The sequence below is a fragment of the Pristis pectinata genome, chromosome 7, assembly GCF_009764475.1.
Source record: "Pristis pectinata isolate sPriPec2 chromosome 7, sPriPec2.1.pri, whole genome shotgun sequence".
In the NCBI taxonomy this organism is placed as follows: domain Eukaryota; kingdom Metazoa; phylum Chordata; class Chondrichthyes; order Rhinopristiformes; family Pristidae; genus Pristis; species Pristis pectinata.
Window position 1 is genome coordinate 76,620,028 of NC_067411.1, and position 25,994 is coordinate 76,646,021.

Consider the following 25,994-nt stretch of genomic DNA (forward strand, 5'->3'; position numbering starts at 1 on the left):
GGGGAGTGCAAAAGAAAGGCTCGGTGTCAGTTGGACATGAAAGGTTGGGCAAGGTCATCAGGCAGAGGAAGCAATCAGCTGCCAGTAATGATAGGATTGGAGTGAAGTCCTGATGGCAGAGTGATAGCTGAGGCAGATTGCTAGCAGCTCAATGAAGGGGTCGTCCAAGGGGAGCAAACAAGTGGGAGAGAAATCACAAAGTGAGGTGGGTGGAGAAGGTTAGGTACTTTGGTACCAAAAATAGTTTATTCATATCAGCTGCAATTATAAATACAATCCACTCACAAAGCAAGATATATCATTTCACTTGCTTACGGGATTTACATTAGCACATGACATCAGTTTTCCTATCACATACAATCCATGAGCAATAGGCCCAAGGGCTTTTACGCAGGTTCCAGCCACTCAATGTGCAATGGCAATAGGGCTCCTTACACTGGAAAACCAGCAAATTTCAGGTAGACTAATAGTGCATTTTTCATCAGCTTGTTAATGTTGATGTCTGTCTCTGGGAATAACCCATGGAGTATAGAGCCAATAGAACCAGCAGTGTTCTGCAGCTGATCAGGATGAACTTTGATAAAGGCCACAGCATCTCTTTCCAGGCCTTCCTGGAAAATAGACAGTGCAGAAAGAGAAGGAAGACGATCTCATCTCAAGCACAACACCTCAAGCACAGCATGTGGTGGTGCTGAGACTCTGGCTGTGCATGTAGTATCTGATGGGACCATCCTCACCACCAGCCAAACACAAAGATTTATTTTTGCCAAGAATATAGTTCATTTATAACATTGGCATATATATGATACAGGACAGTAATAGGTACCTAATATGACATTACATTTGATTACAAGATTTAGATTGAATTAACATGGCACGTTCCACTTTACAACGTGCAGTTGCGGACAGCTCTTTCCACTGGAAGACCGACATGTTCTAGGCAGACCAATGTGCTTCTTTCACTGAGTTTTGATTCATAGAGTTGATAATGTTCCAGCAGCAGCCAGTGTTTTGTTGAAGAGAACTGCCCGTTTAGCTCAGAGGCCTGTATTACACAGCTGAAAGAGATGAATCTCAACAAAGACCACTTTAGACCTTCCTGGCAAAAGCATCTTCCAGAAGAAGGCAAATCACTGTTATCTCCTGCTCAGAGCAGTTGCCTTGAGGGCAGCATGCAATGGAGCTGAAATTCTGAAGTTTTATGTATTATAGCTAATAGTCTCCAATCCAGACAACATCATGGTGAACCTCTTCTGTCCCTGCTCCAGAGCGTCCAGATCCTTCCTGCAATACAGCAACCAGAACTGCACGCAATACCCCAAATGTGGTCTAACCAAAGTATTACACAGCTGTGACATGACTTCCCTACTTTTATACTCACTCTAATGGAGGCAAGTATGCTGCATGTCTTCTTTACCACACCTATTAGTGTTGCCACTTTCAGGGAGCTACGGACTTGCACCCCAAGACCCCTCTGTTCATCAATGCTCCTAAAGGTCCTGCCATTTACTGTAAATATTTTTCATACATTTGATGTCCCAAAATGCAAAACCTCACACTTGTCTGGAGTAAATGCCACGTGTCATTTCTCCACCCATATTTCCAACTGATTTATAGCCTGCTGAATCCTTTGACAACCTTCCTCACTATCCACAACTCTGCCAATTTTTGTGTCATCTGCAAACTTACTAATCAGACCACCTGTATTTTTGTCAAAAATATTTTATGTATCATAAAGGTCCCAGTACTGATCCTTGCAGAACACCACCGGCCCCAGACCTCCAGTCAGAATTAACACCCCTCCACCACTACCATCTTCTATGACCAAGCCAATTTTGAATCCTATCTACCAAATTGCTATGGATCCTACATGCCTTAATCTTCTGGATCACCCTACTGTGAGAGACCTTGTCAAATTTACTAAAATTCATGTAGACAACATCCATTGACCTACCCTCATCAATCGTCTACTTCACTTCCTCAAAAAACTCAAGTTTTTAGGACATGATCCCTGCACAAATCCATGCTGATTATCCCTAACAAGTCCATATTTTTCCCCAAATGTGACCAAATCCCATCCCTGTGATCCTTCTCCAATAATTTTCCTACCACTAATACAAGGCTCACCAGTCTATAATTTGCTGGATTATCTAGGCTCAGATGACTGCTGATGCACACGAGCGGGAGTTGGGTCACACAGGCGACACCAAAAACACTTTGCACCTGACAACCAGGTTTTTTCCACACAATCTGTTTCTGCCTCATCTCAGCTACACACTCCACCATGTTGTTGGTGGATGCACAAAAGGTCAAGTTTGCTACTGGAAGGAAACCTGAAATCTTTATCTAGCTCAGCCAGGTACCCTTTAACAATGAAGTAGACATCAAAAGGCCTGCTTTGGCATGAGGGGCTTACATTGTCCACTGGCCACACATGCATCAACCAAAGTCATGGAAAGTAGTGCCAGACATCCTCTTGCTTAAATTGCAGTCAGAACCTACCATCATCTTTCACTAAACAAATCTAACATCTGACTCCTCATGGAAAGTTCTGCTCTCATTAGTGCATTCCTTGCTTTTGTTAATGGCCATCAGCTCCCCTGTTCACCTTCCTTCTCATTTTGTGCAGTTATCTGGAGAATTAGAATCTAGATGGAGGGAGGAGGAATTTATGTGGATTCTAGGTTGTGAGGGTCCATCTTATTCATTTCTTCTCCTTTTCATAACATCAAAATAAAGGCATTACCATTGGGAAATCTGGATCCGGAGTACAAAAGCAGTGCAAATGCAAGCCCAAGGTATTAAAAAGATCAGGATGCAAGCAAGGAAAAATACCAATACATAAAATGGCCTCCTTGGAATGGTTGTTCCTCAACTTAAAGATATTCATAAAACAACATTAACTTTGTATTGATTAAAAAAAACATGAATAGGAGTGTGGAATATTAACATACAAGTGTTCAAAGAACTACCAGGTCTCTGTCTCCCTCCAGTGTCAGCTTAAATAACTACAAGATACTTGCATCTGAATTTAATAAACATAATCAAAGCACAGATAAGATAGTTCAGAATGCATTTTAAATAACTATGGGTTGACCATTTAACTTCACAGTCAAGAGGTGGGGTGGAGGGTAGAGTATCCTTCTGTACATCAATAGAAGTGCAATAATCCCTCTGCACATTAGAACATAAGATAGATGCTTTTATCAATCCTAAAAGTGTGTTTTAGCACAAGTTTGCTAAAATTCATTTAAAAGGCACAAAGAAATTTGATCAAGCTTGATCTCTCCTCTTATCATATTAATGACACATGGGATGAATGATGGATTTAAGGTCACATAGAACTGACAGATGTCCATTAATAGGGAAATCTGAAAAGGGTGACCCAACTGCCACAGCCCTCAGAGTTTGGTGGCATAACAGGACTTCACGTTGAATACTTTGGATGAGGAGGAGGAGCACAAGTCAGCCAGGGCCCCACCATAATAAGACTACCTAGATCCACTGGACAAAGGGTATCACTGGAAGAGAAAGAGGGCAACAAGAGTAGCCATTGACAAGCAGTGTCATTACATACGTAACCACACAATGACACAGCAAAAAAAAACTAATTTTATTTGCTACAGGTTCCTTTCCAGTAATCTCATTTCATTACAGCAATTTTGGTCACTTTCCTAAACAGATGGAAAATTTGCACCTGCTCTTTTGAAGCAGTAAATGCTGTAATACATTGAAATTTCCCTAACTCAAGGAATTGCACATCTCCCATAACAAATTCCCATGCATTTCTGCTGAATCCCCAACAAGGTGAATAATTACTTTTAAGTAATTTGGTTATCAGTATGCTCTGTTGGAGTAGATGTACATCTCTTATCCAGTAGACATATTTCATGTGCAAGTAATGATTTCAAAGATTGAAGTGTCCCAGGTGTAGTTCTCCAATATAACTCTACTCCTTTGATGTATAGGGAGCAGAATGCTTCCCCCCCCCCCCCCCTTTAATTAAAAGCAAAATGGGATACCATCTCAATATTTTCCTAGTATGAAATTTCTGCTAGAATGGAGAGTAGAATAACTAAAGTATCAGATATTTCCAATCAAAGTCTGTCCTGAGGTTAGCAGTTCTCTCATCGCTAGTTCCTTAATGCATCTACTTGAGTTATAACATCTCATTGATTTGGACCAGGGACTGGCAAATGTATCCACCTTTCATCTGATAAGACAGGTTTTGATTTACTATGATTCTTCATTAGGACAGTGGCTTGGATTAAAAGACTACTGAAGATTAGGGCAGCACAGTGACATAACTAGTACAACTGCTGCCTCAACTCTAGTGAATGGGGTTCAATCCTGACATCCAGTGCTACCTGTGTGGAGTTTGCGCATTCTGCCTGTGACTGTTAGTTTCCTTGAGATGCTTCAGTTTCCTCCCTCATCTAGAAAGGTGTGCATGTTTGTAGACTAATTGGTCACTGCAAATTGTCCCTAGTGTAGGCAAGTGGTAGAATCGGGGGGGGGAGAAAAGAAAGTGAAATAAAAGACTTGATGGAAATGTAGGGAGAACAAAATGGGATTCTTGTAGGATTAGTGTCAGTGGATGCTTGACAGGAGTGCAGACTAGTACATTAAAAAGGACTTGTTTTCATGCTGTATGACTCTACATTTCAAAAGGACTGCACAGAACCTATGAGCAGATGGTTAGCAATTACTACAGAAATATTTTTAAGATAACTACAACTAATGTATCACCCACAACAAATCCAGGTACTTTTCCAAGAGGAAGTCTGCACAAAGCTTTTTTTGGTTCTGACTCTAGGCAATGCAAGGCAACTAACTCAGATGTAGAAATTCAGTGGAAAAGAATCTAAGCTCACTATAAAAGTTGCACTGCTGCTGCATGTCACAATCTCAATCTTTGGTGCCTCAAACGAGTGCCTAGAAATTCTCCACTGTTCAGTGCTGCTAAGCATAACTGGTTTGTGTCAGTGCATTGTACTTTGCCACTAGGGTTCATTCCAATGAAATTACATTCCATTAACTTTAGAGGCAAATCACAATGCAGTACTGCATTTTCAGCACATATGACCAGAGATAACATTTCTAGTAAAACACCTTTAGTGCCCACATGACGTGATGCTAGATTTTTCTTCTAGACACGTTCTTTTTGTAGCTGGAGTTTATTACTGCTCCTTTCCATTATAGTTAATCTTTGCCTCTCAGCAAAATGCATTTGTTCCAAAATGTTGAGTTAACAGTTCACACCTAGTGATGCCAAATTATTAGGATGTCATGGTCTAAAGACACATACAAATGGAAGTAAATTTGGTTCATCTTTATTTCTACCTTAATATTTGTTACATTTGGCTTGTGTCAACTGTCAAAGTTATTTCTCCTCCCAATTCCTCTATACAAAATTAGTGATATTATGGTCCATGTCCAGTTTTTAATATTATTTACAAGTGCATTTACTGCTCAATATTACATTATACACTTTCACAGAGTTCCAAAGGCGCAATTTGGCCAGTTAGAAGTCTAGCTTCAGAAAAGACAGACAATTTGAGAGAAAACAGAAAAAGATTAGCTGTAGGTCAAGATCCTGATTCTTGGATAATGCATTAGAAATTCTGCCATGAATCAAAGTTCACTCTTGGAAGGCAGAAACTAAACATTATGAATTGATGATCCAACAGCAATCAGTGCTTAGAAAATGTGTGTCACTTCCAGGTAGTTCAGGCACTACATTAAAGATTCATCCAAGTACTCTATCTCAAAAGAACAAAAAGCTACAAGCCTGTATTATAGAAATAAAGGTTATTCAATGGCAAAACTAAAACTGGTGCTTAGCACTTGAGGGAAGAGGTTTAAACACAATGTTCCTTCATAAAGTTGATCATAAAGTCAGCCAGTCTTTGAGTTTCTTCTACTGTTACAGCATTATACAGGGAGATTCGAATTCCACCAACAGACCTAGTACAGGCAAAGAAACAGAATTTAATGCTACTATGTAGAAAAAGAATTACCATAGAACAATACAGGCCTTTCAGCCCACCATGTTGTGCCAACCTTTAAACCACACCCAAGACTAACTAACCCCTTCCTCCCACATATCCCCCTATTTTAAATTCCTCCATACGTTTACTTAAGTCTCTTGAACTTGACCAACGTATCAGCCTCCAGCACCACCACCCCAAGCAGTGCATTCCATGCACCAACCACTCTGGCTGAAAAACCTCCCTCTGATATCTCCCTTGAACTTCCCACCTATTACCTTAAAGCCATGCCCTCTTCTATTGAGCATTGGTGCCCTGGGAAAGAGGCGCTGGCTATCTACTCTATCTATTCCTCTTAATATTTTGTATCCCTCTATCATGTCACCCCTCATCCTCCTCCTCTCCAAAGAGTAAAGCCCTAGCTCCCTTAGTCTCTCCTCAGAATCCATACTCTCCAATCCAGGCAGCATCCTGGTAAATCTCCTCTGCACCCTTTCCAACGCTTCCACATCCTTCCTATAATGAGGTGACCAGAACTGGACACAGTACTCCAAGTGTGGCCTAACCAGAGTTTTGTAGAGCTGCATCATTACCTCGCGGCTCTTAAACTCAATCCCACGATTTATGAAAGCTAACATCCCATAAGCTTTCTTAACTACCCTATCCACCTGTGAGGCAACTTTCAGGGATCTGTGGATATGGACCCCCAGATCCTTCTGCTCCTCCACACCACCCACAATCCTGCCATTAACCTTTATTCTGCCTTGGAATTTGTCCTTCCAAAGTGTACCACCTCACACTTCCCTGGATTGAACTCCATCTGCCACTTGTCAGCCCAGCTCTGCATCCTATCAATAGCCCTCTGTAATCTTTGACAGTCCTCCACACTATCCACAACACCACCAACCTTGTGTTGTCTGCAAACTTGCTAACCCACCCTTTCACCCCCTCATCCAAGTCATTAATAAATATCACAAAAAGTAGAGGTCCCAGAACAGATCCTTGTGGGACACCGCTAGTCACAGCCGTCCAATCTGAATGCAGTCCCTCCACCACCACCCTCTGCTTTCTACAGGCAAGCCAATTCTGAATCCACACGGCCAAGCCTCCCTGGATCCCTTGCCCTTACCATGTGGAACCTTATCAAACACCTTACTAAAATCCATGTAGACCACATCTACTGCACTACCCTCAATCTTCCTGGTCACCACCTCAAAGAACCCTATCAGGCTTGTGAGGCAAGATCACATTATAAAGTCCCATATTATGGGACATTATTAAAAAAAAAAATCACATCCCATAACTTCAGCCTTTGACAACACCAATTTCTGCAAATAAAGGGACTTTGGAAAAGAGATCAAAAGATTTACCTGTGGCCTTTTAATGATATCATGTCATTTTTAGCAGCTTTATCAAGAAACTCTGTTTCAAGGACACTATCTCCATTTGCATTCCCAATGCGTAATGGGACGTTCATTCTGCTTCTGCACGTTGAAGCAGGCATACACCTAAAAATAAAGCAGAGTTACAAATGAATTTTCAAATACTAGAGCCTCTAACCATTCCTTAAATGGTTCATCCTCCCTCATACATCATAGGGCATTACATTTGAACAGAGATAACCATGAGGGTACAAGTGGATGGTTGGTGAAGATTGACTGGGGGGAAAATGCATTAAAAAGGCATGACAGTGGACAGGTAATAGTTAGCATTTGAAGAAATAATGCATAAGTAAACACAAAATTCCTTTAATGAACAAAAATTCAAAAAAATTAATCTGTCTGTAGCTGCTCAAAGAAATTAAAGATGCACTGAAACTTGGGATTCTCCTGATTATTGGATATTACTCCCATTAACACCAAGTAATTTTTCATTCATTTCTCTTTTTAAAAAAAATGCTATAGTATAATACATCTTCCAATGAATCTGGCAAATATAAAAAAGGGAAAGCAGGAAACCAAATCAGGTGACCTAAATGCAGAAACATTGGATGCAGAATAAAAAAAAAATCAGAGGTTTTACTGTAGCTTCAAAGAAAAACCAGTTTGTAAAAGTTGATAGAAATAGCCCGAGGATTGGGAGCAATGTTAGAACTCAAAAAAGGGAAGGCCAAGAAACTAATAAGGATAGGCAAAATAGAAACATTCAAAGAAGACTACGGGAGCTTCAAAAGAGAAAAGACTAGTGAGAACAAGTGTGGGCATTTTATAGACAGAGATAGGAAACTTTATAAATGAGGAATAAGGAAGTGGTAGAGGAATTATACAATAACAATAAAAACTTTGATAATCCATTATGATGCTTCAGAAATTGATGGTTCAGTATCTAGCTCACCAAGTACCATCTGCCATTCTTCCTTCCCACTCACCATGGTCCTGGTTCCCATGCTCCCTTTCAACTTAACTGGTTCAATTGAAAATTATAATACTGTGCAATATCTTAGTCTGTTAAGAGTAAGCTGCAGTATTAATAGAAATAACATTCAGTAGTCTGGTACCAAAGTGTCATTGCTGGATTATCAGAGTTTTACTGTACTGTGCATGTCTTCATGAAAGATGACATGCAAAGCTCTGCTAGTGAACCAAATATTCATCCAAAAACAAAATAGCACTAGAGAGATTGGTGAGCTTAAAAAGCTGATAAATCCCAAGAATGTGACAATGTACATCTGAGATTTGAGGGAGGTGGCTTTAGAGATAATGAATGCTTTGGTTTCCATTTACAAAAGATTCTGTGGATTGGAGGGCATCAAACATGCCCTTGTTATTTGAGAGGAAACACAAAATTACTCGCCTGTTACCTTAACATAACTGGTAGGAAAAATGCTGGAATCTATAATGAAGGATGCAATAATAGAACACCTTGAAAAGAGTAATAGGATTGAGCAGAGTCAACATTATATTTATGAAGGGAAGGCTCACGTTTGATTAAAATTGCTCAATTTTTTTTTGGAGGTTATGACTAGTAGAATATACAAGGAGAGAACCAGTGAATGTGGTGTATTTGGATTTCTGGGAGATTTCAATGAAGGTCCCCCACAGAAGGTTGGTTAACAACCTTAGGATATGTGGAACTGTGGGTACTGACATGGATAGAGAACTGATCATTGGACAGTAAGCAAAGAGTGGAAATAAATGGATCATTTGCAAAGTGGCAGATTGATCCTACAGGGATCAGTGCTCAGGCTCCAGATTTTCCACAATCTACATCAACAATATAGCCGATAGTTTGCATGTACTGCAGGGTCACAGCAAGTGCGTTATTAATGCATTTCAAATGAACAGCAAGACAGATGTCATTTTTGTAAAGCTAGAAGTGGAGTGGCAGAACTTGGACAACAACTTTTGGGTACTACAGTTAAGAACATCAGCTCCTTGCCCAGTCATTATCACTATTTAAATAACAATGAGCTACAGTTTCACCATTAACTATATCAAACACCATTAATCATAAACAAAGCACACAGAAATTGCCATCTTCGCTAAAGAAACTTGTATGCATTTGTGCATCTCCATATGACATAGGAGGCTCTTGGAGTAGTCTCAATCCTACTCCTCCACTTATTTCCCCATTCCCTCTTTGGTGTGAAGAACTTAGTTTGTGTTTAAAAACTTGGGCAATACCAAAAATGAAATTTCCAAGTTTGTTGATGATACAAAACTAGGTAGAATTGCAAGTACAGAAGAGGATATGGAGATGCTTCCAGGGAATATGGACAAGCTGAGCAAGTGGGTGAGAACATGCTAATGAAGTAAAATGAGAGATCATTGCTGTTGGTAAATTTAAACAATTAAGCAGAGTATGTTAAGTGGTGAGAGATTGGGTAATGTTGATGTTCTTGGGTGCACTTGTACACAAGTCACTGGAAAGCCAACATGCCAGGAGGGAAAAGTGGTATGTTAGCTTTTACTATGAGAGGGTTTGATTACTGGAGTGAGAGTCTCATTGCAATTAGGACCTTGGTGAGACCACAACTGAAGTATTGTGTGCAGCTTTGGTTTCCTTACCCAAGAAAGGATCTACCTACCATAAAAGAATGGTTCCAGGGACGGTACATTTGTATACAAGGAGAGACTGAATAGACTGGGACTGTATTATTTAGAGCTTGGAAGACCAAAGATTTAGAAAAGAAGATCTTTCACAGGCAATCCAATATCACCTGCACTACACCATTAACAAAAGTCAGTGTGTAACCAGAGTCACATTAACTAGACTATGCAAAAGGGGTGGAATCCATTCCCAGAAAAATTATTAACAATTAGCTTTTCATAATACTTCAGTGGCTTTCAGTCAATTTGCATTACCCAGATTATATCAGCTTTACAATACTGGTTTGAACAAGGTGTCTGGACTTTCATATTTCCATTCAGCCAGCTGCTGGCACAGGAATGCAGTGACAGCTTAAGATTCAGTATGCCTCAAAACCATACATGCAACATTTATAAGTAATCTAAATCAATAAAATACACACTTACACATAGAATCCATTAGATCCATCAATTATATCATAAATCAGCTTTGATTTGGCAGCACTGTTTTGTTCCATTGCTTCAGCACCCCCAGAATTCTTAATCCATTGCAAGACCAATCCCATAATGTAAATACTGAAAGAAAGAAAAAAGCTTTTACACTGCAAGTTTCATTTTGTCCTGTCTGAAAAGGTAGAAGTTGTGGCTAAGTGCATCATTCATGTAAACTTAACCAAAAGATGCAAAAAAAAAGAAAAAAATGAATATCTTCTGTACAAGTGGATAATACAAACAGGTTAAGAAATCATTCTAGTCTGCTACCAAATTGCTTCCTGACAAATATAGATGCTACTGTAGAGATATTCAATTTCAAGCAACATTCTCATTCATTACCTAATTGGGACACTTGAAACATTCAGCTCCACTCCATGTTAGTAGAATTAAAGATGTCAATGTATCATTATACAAAACATTAAAACCAGAGCTGTATTTTAAACTGGATGTTATATTGGCTAGTATATAGAATCCCTCAACCTTGTAGGAAGCCATAGACAGGAAGATAGACAGACTGTTCTTTCTGACAGATATACATTGTCAAAGTTGTGTTTCGGGGGCATCATGTTGACTTTGTATTTTATACTCCAGACAAATAAATACCCAGGACAACTTGCCCAAGTGTCATGGGTATTTCAGCAGCATGTCATTTACTGAACAGTCCAAGAACCCAGAGTTTCTAGTATCAGAGCATCCAAATGGCATTTGAAAATTAATTGTGGAAGCAAGTTCCTTCAAATAGGATCAGAGGGAAACTGGGCTAGCAACTGTATCCTTGTCAGATTGAAGGGTTGAAAAATGACCAAGAATTAGAGAAGGTGAATTTAAATGTCAAATCAAGTCAGGAACAGTAGGAGAAACAAAAGGCCGAAGACTGGACAGAGCAAGGAAAGGCTTTCATGAAAATAAAATAGTCATTTGTAAAAGTGCCAAAGAAAACTAATAATTCTTGGTGGAATTCTACAGCATGTACACAAGGAAGTTAATACCACTACCAGAAGGTGATTAGCAGCAACAACATTTTCAATTGGTAGGGGGAACTTGAAATAACAAGATTTAATTCACTGGCAGGTTTAGTTTGCATGTACTGCAGGGTCACAGCAAATTTGTATTATTAATGCATTTCAAATGAAGAGCAAGATGGATGTCATTTTTGTAAAGCTAGCAGTGGAGTGGTACAACCTGGACAACAACTTTTGGGTACTACCCTTAAGAACATTAGTTCTTTGCCAAAGCCACTGTCATTACTTAAATAGCTGTGAGCTACAGTTTCCTCACCATTAATGATATCAAATACCATTCATCATAAAGCACACAGAAACTGCCATCTTCTAAAGAAACTTGCATGCATTGGTACAAAGAACACAATTAATCCAAAATCAAATTATTTACCTGTAGCTTGCTGGAGTGTTGTACAGAGAATTGCAACTCCCTTGTACTTTATAGTCAAAAATTACTGGACATTCTTTCAGTGCATATCCCAATAGATCCTCTCTGATTATTACCACAGTCACTCCAGCACAGCCAATATTCTTCTGAGCACCAGCAAAAATTAAACCAAACTGGAGAAGAGAATAAGTTTCATTGCTTTTTAGCCTTGCATCCAATTATCAGAGTACAGTAAAACTCCATTAATACAGCACATTTAAGATTCGTGGTTCCAGACCTTCAGATTCAGAGAACTGTCAGATGTTATTCTGTTAATACTCCAAAACATTTAATTCACTTTGTTTCAAGATGTTACACAGCAGAACAATTAATTTTCCCAGTGAAATGTGTGTGGGGAGCCAGATGTTGAACCACTGGGATTTCTGAATAGTCAGATTCAGAGTTTTACTGTAAATGAGTGGATTAACACAAGGTTAAATTTTAAAATTCATTGCAAATCTTCCAAAAACAGAAGTTAAAAATTGATATACCCAGTTGCCCAGGCACGCCAACTGATTTTCTGTTAAATTAAGGTCTAGAAAGATCCTGCAGGCAGAAATATTCATCGAGTTATTTATTAGTGCAAGGGAACAAATTCCATATTAGTTACTAGTGGTGTGCCGCAGGGGTCGGTGTTGGGACCGCTCCTTTTTACCTTGTACATTAACGATTTGGATGATGGAATAAACGGTTTCATGGCTAAGTTTGCGGATGACACCAAGATAGGGGGAGGAGTAGGGAGTATTGAAGAGATAGGAAGGTTGCAGAGGGACCTAGACAGTTTAGGAGAATGGGCAAGGAAATGGCAGATGAGATTCAATGTAGGGAAATGTGCAGTTGTACACTTTGGAAGCAGAAATAAGCGGGCAGATTATTATCTAGGAGGAGAGAAAATCCAAAGCACGGAAGTACAAAGGGACTTGGGGGTACTCGTGCAGGATACTTTAAAGGTTAACCACCAGGTCGGATCGGTGGTAAAGAAAGCGAATGCTATGTTGCCATTCATTTCAAGAGGTATAGTGTATAAAAGTAAGGAAGTGTTGATGAGGCTCTACAGGGCACTAGTGAGGTCTCATTTGGAATATTGTGCGCCGTTTTGGGCCCCACATCTTAGGGAGGATGTGTTGACGTTGGAGAGGGTTCAGAGGAGATTTATGAGGATGATTCCAGGAATGAAAGGGCTTACATATGAGGAGCGTTTGTGGGCTCTTGGACTGTACTCGCTGGAGTACAGAAGAATGAGAGGGGACCTCATAGCGACATTTAAAATATTGATAGGAAAGGACAAAGTAAAGGTGGCTAGGCTGTTTCCCTTGGTGGGTGAGTCCAGGACCAGAAGGCACAATCTTAGAATTAGAGGGTACAGTTTCAAAACAGATGAGGAAAAATTTCTTTAGCCAGAGGGTGGTGAATTTGTGGAACTCCTTGCCACGTACAGCAGTGGAGGCCAGATCAGTGGGGGCATTCAAGGAGGAGATAGATAGTTATCTAAATAGTCAGGATATCAAGGGATATGGGGATAAGGCCGGTAATTGGGATTAGAATAGTTTTTCTTCTTCTTCCCCATTCCCCATTTCTATTTCCCTTTCCTTGGAGCAGACTCGATGGGCCGAATGGCCTGCTTCTGCTCCCTTGTCTTGTGATATTAAATGAGTAAAAAAAAAATTGCATACATGTACTGCCTTTCAAAACACTGGTATTGAGACCTGCTTTGGTACAAAAACCAAGTCAATACAATCATGCATCTATTTTGGATACCCAACACCATTCCACACAGTTGGGTCCTGTTGCTAGGCTCCATAAGTACTCTGGGCAATCAACATGCTCAACAGTATTGATCCTCATTGGGCAGAACTCTGCCCAGATACTCTGGGCTTGAACATTTTCTGAATGCCTGGTCTGGATCAACAGCAGTCTTTGTGGCAGAGTTAGATGCAGCATCTGGGAAAATGTACTAGAGCATTTCTACAAGATACTGTTGAAATGAATTTTTGTGTATTGCCATATGTCATAAGAGGCTCTTGGAGTAATCTCAATCAAATTCCTCCACTTGCTTCCCCATTCTCTTTGGTATGAAGAACTTTTAGTTTAAAACTTGGGCAATACCAGAAAGTCCACTTACACCTTCCTAGGGTTAATCCCAAACAGCAAGAGTCCTGCCAAGATATCAAAGTGGAGTAAACAGAGTTGGCAACAGGAAGGGAAGTGTGTAATTGTTACTATTCTGCACTTTAAATAAAATTTTGCAAGTGTGATCAGAATGTTCATTCAAACATAGCGAACCCACAGTTATAAACATTTTGCACCATCTTTCTGAATGCACTTCAAAGCCTTAGAGTTCAATGAGGAAGCTCAAAGTTATGGTAATACACCACTTAGTGGGAATTCCACATGAATATCGTGCACTGGGAGACTTCCTCATTCAGTACAGTGGGGGGGGGGGGGGGGGGAATGGCTGCAGAAATCAAGGATTAGTTGTGTGTATGAATTTAATTTCTTCCCCCCCCACCACCCCCACCCACTTTCAATCACAAGTACCCAAAGGCTATTTTCCCTGGTTGTAAAGTGTGGAACTAGGAAACAAGAGCCTTTGCAATATGGAGTTAGCCATTTTAGGAAGAGAAGTTTCTTTAGGAGGTTCTAAACCATTAGAATTCACCAGTCTACAGAGCCATTAATGCTCAGGAGTATTTTCACAATTGAAACTTTTTTAAAAAAAAATACTCCAAGAATAACAGGGTACGAGGACTGGGCAGAAAAGTAGAGTAAAAATAAAGAGGATTGACCATTACCTCAGTGTACATCTCCAGGGTCTATTGGGTTCACTTCCAGTTCTTCCTGGAAATGTCTATCATTTGCACCCACCTCCCCCATGCCATTTCAAGTCATTTCTGGTTCTTTTGTCAATTACCTTAAAAAAAAACCCTCTCCCCTCTGGTCTCCAGCCCTTTGCCATGGAAAGTTTCTCTTTATTCAATATTATCTATACTACATATTCACAATTTTGGACACCTATCTAATCAGACTTGAATAGATCTTTTCTATATAATAAAAAAGCAAGAGTAGTTCTGTATTCTGTCCAGGTAACAGAAGTCATTCATTTGCACAAAACACTTTTCCCCACCCCACCCAGTGGTCTGGATACACATTGTAATATACAGGCTAAAGCTACAAATGAGAGCTGAAGCTTAGGACTTACCTTGGTGACATCCACTGGCTTTGAAAGAAAACTCGATGACATGTCACAGACCAGCACTGTTCCCTTTGTGTCAGGGATAAAGGGGAATTCCACACCATGAACAGTCTCATTGGCACAATAATAAACATAAGAGGCATTTGGGTTCAAACCCCAAGTACTTGGATCAGGGATACCTGGAGAACGAGAGAAATAAATCTTAAGCAGTCTATACATCATGATAGCTGTAATAGATCAGCTAAGCTTCCACAGCCAAAATATAGGTCCTTACTTCTGTAAGCATCAAGCTTGGAATGGACAATGTTTACTTTTCCATATTTCTCTGCTTCTTTGGCTGCATTAGCAGACCAGGCTCCAGTAACCAAATAATCTGCATGCCTTCCTTCTTTCAATCCAATAAGATTTAAAGGTACAGCGCTGAACTGGCCGGTTCCACCTCCCTGGAGGAAGATTACCTTGTAGTTTTCTGGGATTTTTCTACATTAAGACACACAAGATTTAAGATGGAGCTCCTCTTTTATACAAAAAGCCACACATTATTTTGCATCAAGAAATTGCATTTCAATGCCATTTCCAAAGAAGGAAAATCAACTTCACAGGTTTGCAGAAAGCCACTTTAAAAGATGCAACAGCTGTTCTACCAACTGCATCATTAATAATTTGTACAATTAAAATGTACAGTTGAGGTATGGCTGCTTTTTAAATGCAAGGTAGAGCCAATTCCCAGGCCCCACAAACAGTAATGCAAAAGGGCAAGAAGTATCCAGTTTAGTCATTCTGTTTGGAAGACACAAGCGAATGTGTTCATTGGGGCAACTACTCTTTTAATAGTTCTTTTGGTTTTTAAAAAAATGTCTTACATTCACACTAGAAGGCAGGACTCCAGTTTATTCTTGAAAAATATAATAAACCATTCATCCCCTTAAATAATGCATTGATAGTAAATATGTACATAATCTAACCAATAAAATTGTTAAAAAAAGGCACAAGTTGAAAACTGCATCCATCAGACTGCATTATCATTCCAGTAAGTAGTTTTTCCTTGTTACTTGCTACTTTAATCAGAAGGGTATACAAACCATTTCTAAGAGGCAGTATACAAGTTGTACACATATGGAACTGAGTTCGTTGTACAAAAGGTCTAATGCAAGTGAACCCAGCCCAGCACCCAAACTGGTCACCCACAGTGCACCATAAACCCCATTCAGGTGAGGAGGGCCAATAAAACACCCTCCACATCTGAATATCTTCCAGTGAAATGGAGCAAACTACAAATGGCAAGTAGGCCTTGGGCAGAGATGCTGAGCCCTACCCCTAGAGTGCCCAGATGGTCCATCTGACAGCTTGCTGTGGTGAAACACCTTTGAACCACAAATAGCTCACCAAGAGATTAAAAAAAAAGTCAAAATTGTTTTAGTTAAAAAGATTAGACACAAATTAAAAACATTAGCTGAAATAAGAAAACTAACCACTCAGCCACACTCATCTCATTCAAGTGGTTGGATTACATATGCTAGCCATGACTGGCTTGAACCCACAGAAGCAAATGCATCCGTGCTGGACAGTATGTGCCCCACAGCAAAGAAGAACAGCAGATATGTTATCTTCTGCTCTTCATCTTGAACCACATTTTAATAAGCATGCACGAAATCAGAAACACGTTCACCTTATTAGGGAGACATAGCCAGCAGCTCTACAGGAAGCACATTTAGTCCAATAGTGTTAACATATAAAAGTATTTTAAGCACCAGTGTGTACTGCCTTCCCCCCCCACCGCCCCATACACAAAAATCTGCAGTGATTGATTTGCTAATCTCATCCAACAGTATTCAAATACACCTGCATATACGTTATGTTGTTCAGGGTATATTGTTAAATTTTAACTGCACCAAATGGATTAACATGCACTTGCTCCTTACAGTAGCTCTCGCAAGTCATTTTCTGCAGTGTTGACAATTTTGATGAAGTCTGCTGATCTGTGGCTCATTTCTGTTTAAATAAAAGGATAGAATTAGAATGCAATTGGAAAATGAGATCAAGATATAATCTAAACACTTTGGATCTTACCTAGAACACTAATTCCAAGTCCTTTGTAATCCAGCAGCTCTTTCTGTGCTTGAAGCAAGACCTGAGAAAGTATGAAAAACCCACTGTGAGGCAAGGGACAACACTAGTACAAAACCAAAGTGAACCCTAAAAGCAACAGAAAATGCTAAAAATACTCAATGGCCCAGGTGGTACCTGTAAAAGTAATGAAAGGTCTTTGAACAAAAATATCATAACTGAATGATACACATCATTAAATTACAAACCATCCTACAACTTGAGGGGAAGATTTATTCAGCAAATTGCTAATTACTTAGTTTTTGATGATTTGCACTTCCTCAGCATTAGTTATGCCCAGATGTTCTCATATTTACATTCCAACCTCAAAGCTTAGAAGAAATTTAGCACCAATACTCTTAGTAGTGTGATATATTTTTAATGATTGCCAAATTAAACTTTACCCAGAAAGACATCCCATTCCTTCATTCAGCAAATTGATGTTAAAATTGTCTTTTAAATTAAAAATTCTCTCCTCAATCCTATGATTCTAATTCTTTTTCTCGATTCATCTACTCTATTTCAGCCTTCTTCTGTTCACTCCCCAATCTTTAAAATTCTCAGTGGCCAAGTAGATGCACCATTGTTTTACTTGTTATTCATCAAGGTCCCAAATATTCTGCTGTACTTTGCTGCATTTATACAAGCTCAGACTGCCAATGACATGAGAAAATTTGAGCCAAGTCATCCGACTAACCAGAAGTGTGCCAGACCCAGACATTTTGCAGCATTTCAATCCAATTGCAGAGTATGGAGGAAAAGCTGCAAGGCTAATCTCCAAAAAGGAAAAACATCTGTAAGATGTTAAAGTATGCAACATGGGCCACTATGTAGCAATAAAGAGGAGGCAATTTGTCAAGGTTTTAAAGCCCAGAATACTACTTTTAAAAAAAGCTAAAATTTGAGGAATAGAATTAGGCCATATTTGCATGAATGAGGACCAAAATTAGAAAATTCACCATAACTAAATACTCCCTTTGATGTCAGGCAATAGAGGCAAAAAAAAAATACACTGTGGAATAAGGATGCCACAAGGGTACAAAGGATGATCTGTAGGGCACCCATTGGATTAATGGAGAATTATTTGGGCAATCTTCCTTCTAACTGCTGAATTTTATGTTGAAATTTGTGTTGCCAAATATTATAATGGCAATGAAGCTCAAGACACTGTAAAAACTATTAAAGGATTATATCTTTTACACACATTAACAACTTCTTTGTGTGAAATTTTATGTAACTCCTCATTTAAAATCATTTGGTTTAAGATGCTAAACTTTACAATGCAACAAACTGGAATTCCCTACTTCCAGGTAAAATTCAGTGCCTAGAACAGAAATCATTCTTCAATACTCCTCTAAAGTTTTGCTCAAAGAACTCTGAGTTTTGACGAGTGACCCATCTATAGATATACAGCTTTTCTATAACTATGTAGAAGTGGGCACCAAAAAGTGTTCTAGGAAGCAATTGTCAGCAGTAACAAGCAACGGTGTGAGTGCATCCTCTCTTCGCATTCTAACCTGCCACAAATTCTCGGCCACTGTTGGATTTGGCCAGCTGATGGCCCACACTACCAAAGCCAGAGCTGTCATTCAGATGATATTTTGATGACAACAACTCACTTGCACCAATTAATTCACAGAATTTCCAGACCAAAGAGAGGACATTTAGCTCCTTATAGATGGAAAGGCCATGGGGCATCAGGAGGCAGGTCACTCACCACAGGATGCCCAACTTCTGACCTACTCTTGTAAACACTATTAACGAGGTTAGTCCAGTTAAGTTTCAGAAACTTAACTGGACCATCTCAGGATACTGATGCTAGGGACTCAATGATGGGAATGCCACTGAATATCAAGAGTAAATTGATAGATGCACTCTTGTTGGAGATGGTCACTGATTGGCACTTGTGGCACAAATATTACTTACTACTTAAAAGCCCTCACCCAAATCTTGTCTAGGTCTTGCACCAGAGTAATTTTTCTCCTCAACGTCTTTCAACTTCAAATTTTGCCAGGATGCCTTGATACCCTATTTGATCAAATGCTGCCTCAAAGTCAGTCTCTCTCACCTCACCTTTAGAATTTAGCCCTTTGGTCCACGTTCAGCTATTTGATTGAGAATTGTAAAAGAGGATGCAAAGAAGCTTTAAGGCAACTTGAGGGATAATGTCATGTAAATGTTGAAAAAAAAGTTATGCAGTCCAGTATACAAAAAAAACAGAAAGGCAAACAATTACTTAAACAGTGATAGATTGGGAAGTGTTAATGTGCAAAAGGATCTACATGTCTTTGTGCACCAGTCAATGAAGGCCAGCACGCGGGTATTGCAAACAGTTAAAAAGGCAAATAGTAAGTTGGCCTTTATTGAAAGGATGTTGAGTGTAGAAGCACTGGAGCCCATTGTGTTGAATGTAGATGGTGACCCTGCTGTAAAAAGCACTAGCAGGGAAAAAAACTTTAGAGGCTGTATTATAACTTACTAATATCTATTGACCTGATCATTAAACAAGTCGTACATTCAACTGCTCTTATAACCATGGATTAGGGAGATCTGCAGTTACACATTAGCCAGAGTTGTTTCTGTGGCGATCATACAAATGAAAGATGGTTCAGACTAAGTTTAACATCCAATTGCGATAATTCAGTAGTATTACAAGAGCTATAGTATTCAGATGAAGTGCATAATATCCTAGCTCTTGTAATGCCAGAAGATTGGAAAACAGTCAATGTGACTCTCCTGTACAAAAAGGATGACAAAAGGTGAGGAACTATAGAACGTTACAGCACAGTACAGGCCCTTCGGTGCACAATAATGTGCCAACATTTTATCCTGCCCTAAGATCTATCTAACCCTTCCCTCCCACATAACTTACTCTAGCCATTTTGATTGCTTTTTTTTTTAAATCTGTTTACCAACTTTTGATGACTTGTGTACCTGTTGCTTCTAAATTTGAAAACGTGAAAATGACATTATCTGTTCCTTCACCCAACTCAGATTTACCTGATGATATATTGAAGCCCCAAAACAAGTACTTAGGAAACATCACGTCAAGTCTTGCCAAAAAGTACTCCTCAATCATATGTCCGCACATTTGTTTTTAAAGTTGAACAGAGAACAAAGTGTATAAATTCAGCAGCTATCCATGAACCTGCAGAGTTCTAGCGGTTTTTAAACTGAGTAAATCTTCCTGAAGCACCCCTTATTCCCAGCTAGAATTATGCCCCATCAGGTAGATGGGACCAGATGTCAACTGTGAAATGCTTCAGTGAGAAAACATTGGAGCCCTAGTGGGAATTGTCTATTGTTGGCAAGATGCTAGTCAATAATCGAAGAGAAAATAACTGATCAATTAGGACAGCTGAACATAAAACAATGTTGACCAAGTTTGGTTATGAAAAGGTAAATCATGTTGGACAAATTTGCTCAAATTCCTTGAGGATGTGACCGGGGGGGGGGGGGGAAGAGTTGTGTTTGATAGTGGGGAAACTGTAGATGTTGTGTATTTAGAGCTCCAAAAGGCATTTAGCAAGACATGGGTTGTACAGGGCATTGGTGAGGGCTACATCTGGAATACTGTGCACAATTTTATACCCAAAAAAAATGTAGTGGCATTGAAGGGAGTCCAAAGGAGATTCACCAGGCTATTTCCTGGGAATGAGAGGGTTGTCTTATCAAGAGAGGCTGAACAGCTTGGGTTTGTATTTGATTTAAAACACGATGATGCTGGAGGAACCCAGCAGGCCAGGCAGCATCCCTGGAGAAAAACAGGTGGTCAATCCTATCACTATCTCTTACCTGTATCTACTTATCACCACCTTGAGCCCATCCCACCTCTCCTCTTTTGTCCACCTATCACTGCTCTGCTTGCCCCTCCTATATATTGGGTTTCCCCTTTTCCCATCTTCAGTCCTGAAGAAGGGTCCTGACCCAAAATGTTGACCACCTGCTTTTCTTCATGGATGCTGCCCGGCCTGCTGAGTTCCTCCAGCATCCTTGTGTTTTGCGTCTAGATTCCAGCATCTGCAATCCTTTGTTTCTCGTGGGTTTGTACTCCTTGGATTTTAGAAGAATGAAGGGTGACCTTATCCAAAGATGCATGATCCTAAGGGGGCCCAACAGGATAGATGCTGAAATGTTTTCACCACTGGAAGGGTCACGAACAAGGCTACATAGCTACAAAACAAGAGGCCTGTCGTTTAAAAATGAGGTGCATGGAAATTCTCTCTCAGAGGGTGGTGAATCTCTGGAATTTTTTGCCTCAGAGGGTGGTGGAGGCCAGATCACTGGATATTTAAGGTGGAGATAGATAAATATTTGAAAGAAAATGAATCAAAGGTTATGCAGAACCAGCATAGAAGAGGGCTCGAGGCTGGCGTAGATCAGCCATGATAGTATTGAAGGTCAGGGTAGGCTTAGGAGGTCTGGCGTCTACTCCTGCTCCTGTGCAGGAGTGGATGGGCATAAGTCTACAACAAAAAGGGAGTTGCTAATGATTCAGTAGATATTAGTTTTAAGAATTGGAAACAGACCCAGAGCTTTGAGCAGTAGTGTACACGAAGCTGATGGCAAAAGACACCAGGTGACGTAGCCTCAGCTGGTTCTGTGGCATGGGTTTTCCCCTTGGTGGTCTTTAAAGACCTGCAATTCGCAGCAATTAAAATCCACCGTTGACCAGGCAGCAAATCAGATAGAAGAATTCTATCAGACAGCAAATCATGAAGCAAAAAGAAAGTCAAGACAAACTGAGTCATAAAGAATTAAGGAAAATTCAACCCCTCTGTCAAATCAGTAGGCAAGAGGTTGCTCAGTAATAATAGCTTTAAAATCAAGAAAACGTGTTCAATTGTTCTTAATAGCAGGAATTGTCCGTAAAAGTTGAAGTTCACATCGAAACATTGATCGACAAGTTGCTTCAGAGGTGACTACAACAGGCATCTTGTGTAGGAGTGATGAACTACTGACAACTTTCACTATGCTTCCACTTGAGGGAGTTCCAAAAGTTGCAGTTACACGTTCCTCCATTGTACGGGGAGTACTGGTAGTCTCATTATTATTCTCCTTGCAAATTACAGAACTCTTACAAAACTTCATTCGTATGCTGCGGAGCGCAGTAACATTCTTAGTAAAGCGCAATCACTCAGAAGTTTCCATCACACCTATCCTACCAGAGGAATAGACCAGAACTCTTAAAGGGGTAGTTCCAAAACGCCCACAATGGCAGATATAGTCACGAAAAGAAATGCTGTGTTAAAGCATAATCCTCTATGTGCAGTTGGAAAGCCATGCAAGCGCTATCTCCAAGAAACAACCTCCTTCAAGTCACATACACAGATTTCAAGCGCTGTTTTCTACTGCATATTTCAACGCGTTAAAAACCAATTCCGTTTCAAACGTACTTGCTTAGCAGAGAGAGAGACACACACACACATAGAAACTCACCGGCCGTGGGATCTTGGAAGGGCCGGCAGCAAAATTAATTACTTGCTTCCTACTGTCTTCCATTGCAACCGTGTACAAACCCTGCACTAAACCTTCCTTTCACTCGACTTGACGGACAACTCCCCACGGATACTGCAACACGTCTCTTTGTGTTTCTGATTGGAGGCGTTCACACGGCGATTGTTTCCTTCGCCTTCTAATTGGTCCTTCCCAAGCCCGCCTGCTTGCCAATTGGCTGCCTGCAGCGCCCGGAGCACAAGGATCCCGTATGACCGCAGCAGCTTTGCACAAGGATGACGTGGATTGCACCAGCGGTCGTGTTTATATGCGCCAAGTGAACCGTGCCCCTTAATCTCCATCGAATATCTTAAGTAATAAACTGCCATGTTTCGATTATACACATTAATGTAAATGTGTTAATCAAGTTTACAAAATATACCTACTGGAAATCTTAGGACTAAGAAGGAAGCAATGTTTCAATTTCACATTCCCCTAATTTTGCTTATTAATAGATGGTATACATGTGTGGAAATGTGTTCCCTATGGACTCCTAAGGACACACAACTGTCTCAAAATAATCTTTATATTGCCTTCTAACATCATCTTCACATCAACTAACCTATCTGCTGCTCAAGGAGTGACTCAGTCTAGATTTTTAAAAACCCACAAAAGAGATCGTCCTCCACTCTGATGGATCACCAACAATGGATTTCCAGCATCTAACGATGTCCACTTTCAGAGTGTACAGGTAAATGCACATTAAACCCAAGGACAGGCACAGTAGTGCAGCGGTTAGTGTAACGCTATTACAGCGTCAGCGACCCAGGTTCGATTCCAGCTGCTGTCTGTAAGTAGCTTGTATGTTCTCCCCGTGTCTGCGTGGGTTTCCTCCAGGTACTCCAGTTTCCTCCCGCATTCCAAAGACGAACGGGTTAGGAAGTTGTAGGCATGCTATGTTGGCTCCAGGAGTGTGGCGACGCTTGCGGGCTGCCCCCAGAACACTCGACGCAAAAGATGTATTTCACTGTATGTTTCAATGTACATGTGACTAATAAAGAAATCTTATCTTAAAGGAGCTCAAAAGAAAGCCTATTCTCATTATTTCAAAGCTCTTCATTGCCTGCCTTTTTGCAAATGATGTTGCAGCCCATTTGACACAATTCTTAAAGTATCAATCTTAAAGCAACTATTTTTGTTCACAACCACCATTACATTAACTACAACAAGTGTACAGCAAGAGTAGTAAAAACATCACTATATCTGCTGTTACAGATTAGGTTACTATTGGTGAATGTCCCTTTAAGACATAGTACAGCAGTGTGTGTGTGTGTGTGCGCGCGCATGCGCGCACATGGCGTGATTACGACAACAACAGGAGATAAGGACGTGCTGACGTTTTGGTTCAATCAGAGTCAGAGAAAAAAGAGAGAGGGAGGGAGAGAGACACCCTGCCTGCTGGTCTCTGTATCGATGGATGAAAAACAATAACTGTGTCTGTCACTACAATCCACGTATGGATTTTTGGAATAATCCAGTGGAGTCCACTTTGTCATTAACCTGTAGAAGGAAACAGATATTTGTGTGGATGGCCACGTCTCAAATGCCTTTGGGGTGGCAGATACTTCGGAACAAAGCAGTGAAGATCATCAGTGATTGAGGTGTCGTATGGGTTCCATCGTGGAACATTTGGATTTCATAATTACTCTCTATTTTCTCTCTACATTTTCTCTTCAGTCAACGGTGGTTTTGCAGAAGCCTTTGCTCATGTTTCACCTTACAGCTTGCTGAACTGAACTTTGAGAACTATTCCTGGACTTAGAGTTTGGTAATTTGCCACACACACACACTTTTTGGGGTTAATGCTTAAGATCTAACATCTTTTTTACTTCTAACATTTTTACTTTTTCTTATTATCGTAAGTAGTTATTAATAAAATAGTTTCTAACACTTATACATGACTTGGTGTGTTTCCTTTGTTGCTGGTACGTAACACTGCAGCTTTTATAACTAAAGAATAGCTTTGTTAAAGGTACTTAGAGAACAATATATTTTGACTCCAGTAGTGGATATTAACTGGTCAGTCAGCTGTTAAATTTGGCTGTAAACAGTATGTTGTATATACTATTCAATCCTACCGTGTTCCTTTCCACCTACTACTTCCCAGTCAGATCACCTTGTTTATCTTCTTAAATAAGTTTCAACTGTGTTTCACTTGCAAATAATTATATTGGAATGCAGTTGTATGGGCAATATGTGAAAGCTAATATCTAATGCTTCCCAAAAGTGCTGTTCTTCAGCCACTCGATACAAATTCTCTGCCTTTTTCTGTTATACACAGGAATATTCATACCAAAATCATACTACCTTACAATACAGAAGGAAGCCATCTGATGCATAATGCATGAGGCAGCTCCTTGAAAGAATTGAAGCAATCCCATTCTCACTTAGTTCAATACAAAAATATACTTTATTCATAAAAAAATGTAAAATTTCGGTACAATTAAAAAGAGCTAATGCAAGTGTAATACAGATCATTTAGATTTAACACAGTACATGACAATATAGGATGTCGTTTTCTATTTAGAACACAAATTACATTTACATATCATTAAATATTTTAAGATACTTGCAGCTTCCATCCTTTTGTTATGCAATAGCTAAACTGTGGCTTTACATTTTGATCGTTTGCAGAGACTGCATCAAACATCAGATTGTTCCTCGACACTTGTCCTGGACCTTGAAATGTACTCAGCAGATAAACACGAAGTATCACTTCATGCTGATTCTTGATCTGTCACAATGATATAAATCACAGTTTTGACCATATTACCACATATCCTTCTATTTAGTTGAACTGGGTTTACAAAATAGTGTCGCAGACTGGCACATTTCAGATGTTCTTTCCCATAACCTCACTAACCATTCTTTGATATGGACAATAACTGTGTTCCTCTTTCCACAGACACTGCTTGACCTGTTGAATATTCCTATCATTTGCTGGTTATGTTTCATTCTACCCTTCTTTTTCTTTCTCCCTAAGTGCCTTACTTAACACATGTGTAATTGCATTTTCTGTATGTCTGCCCATTTTACTGATCTATGTTCTCAAGTCTGTTCATATGCTGCCCACGTTTTACTGTTTCTAAGTTTTGTACCAATGCCAGCTTGGAAATTGTGCTTCCTGTGGTCAATTCCAGATAATTTATATTTGAAAAAAAATAAGCCTAATACTGATGTCTGGAGAACCCACTGCATATTTCTCATAATCAGAAGATCAGCTAATCATCATTATCCTCAGCCCTCTGTCCTTTGGCC

General features: G+C 39.8%; 1 protein-coding gene across 1 annotated transcript; it reads right to left on the minus strand.

Annotated features, from left to right (window-relative positions):
* Positions 1-5,317: 5,317 nt before the first annotated feature.
* On the minus strand, positions 5,318-22,812 carry psat1 (phosphoserine aminotransferase 1). The gene is made up of 9 exons (XM_052019159.1): positions 22,680-22,812; positions 17,205-17,265; positions 17,057-17,126; positions 15,409-15,614; positions 15,141-15,313; positions 11,906-12,075; positions 10,466-10,594; positions 7,361-7,498; positions 5,318-5,967 (listed from the first exon to the last, which is right to left on the minus strand). The coding sequence occupies exons 1-9, from the start codon at positions 22,740-22,742 to the stop codon at positions 5,862-5,864; spliced, it is 1,116 nt and encodes a 371-aa protein (XP_051875119.1). The 5' UTR covers positions 22,743-22,812; the 3' UTR covers positions 5,318-5,861.
* Positions 22,813-25,994: the final 3,182 nt, after the last annotated feature.

What these genes read in the sequence shown, in the direction of transcription:
- psat1 (XM_052019159.1), bottom strand. Translation starts at nt 22,742, where the DNA reads ATGGAAGACAGTAGGAAGCAAGTAATTAATTTTGCTGCCGGCCCTTCC. An exon ending in CTTCCAAGATCCCACGGCCG is followed by an intron (nt 17,266 to 22,679) that starts GTGAGTTTCTAT and finishes ATACTTTCTCAG; the next exon opens with GTCTTGCTTCAAGCACAGAA. An exon ending in ATATCATTAAAAGGCCACAG is followed by an intron (nt 5,968 to 7,360) that starts GTAAATCTTTTG and finishes TGCCTGTACTAG; the next exon opens with GTCTGTTGGTGGAATTCGAA.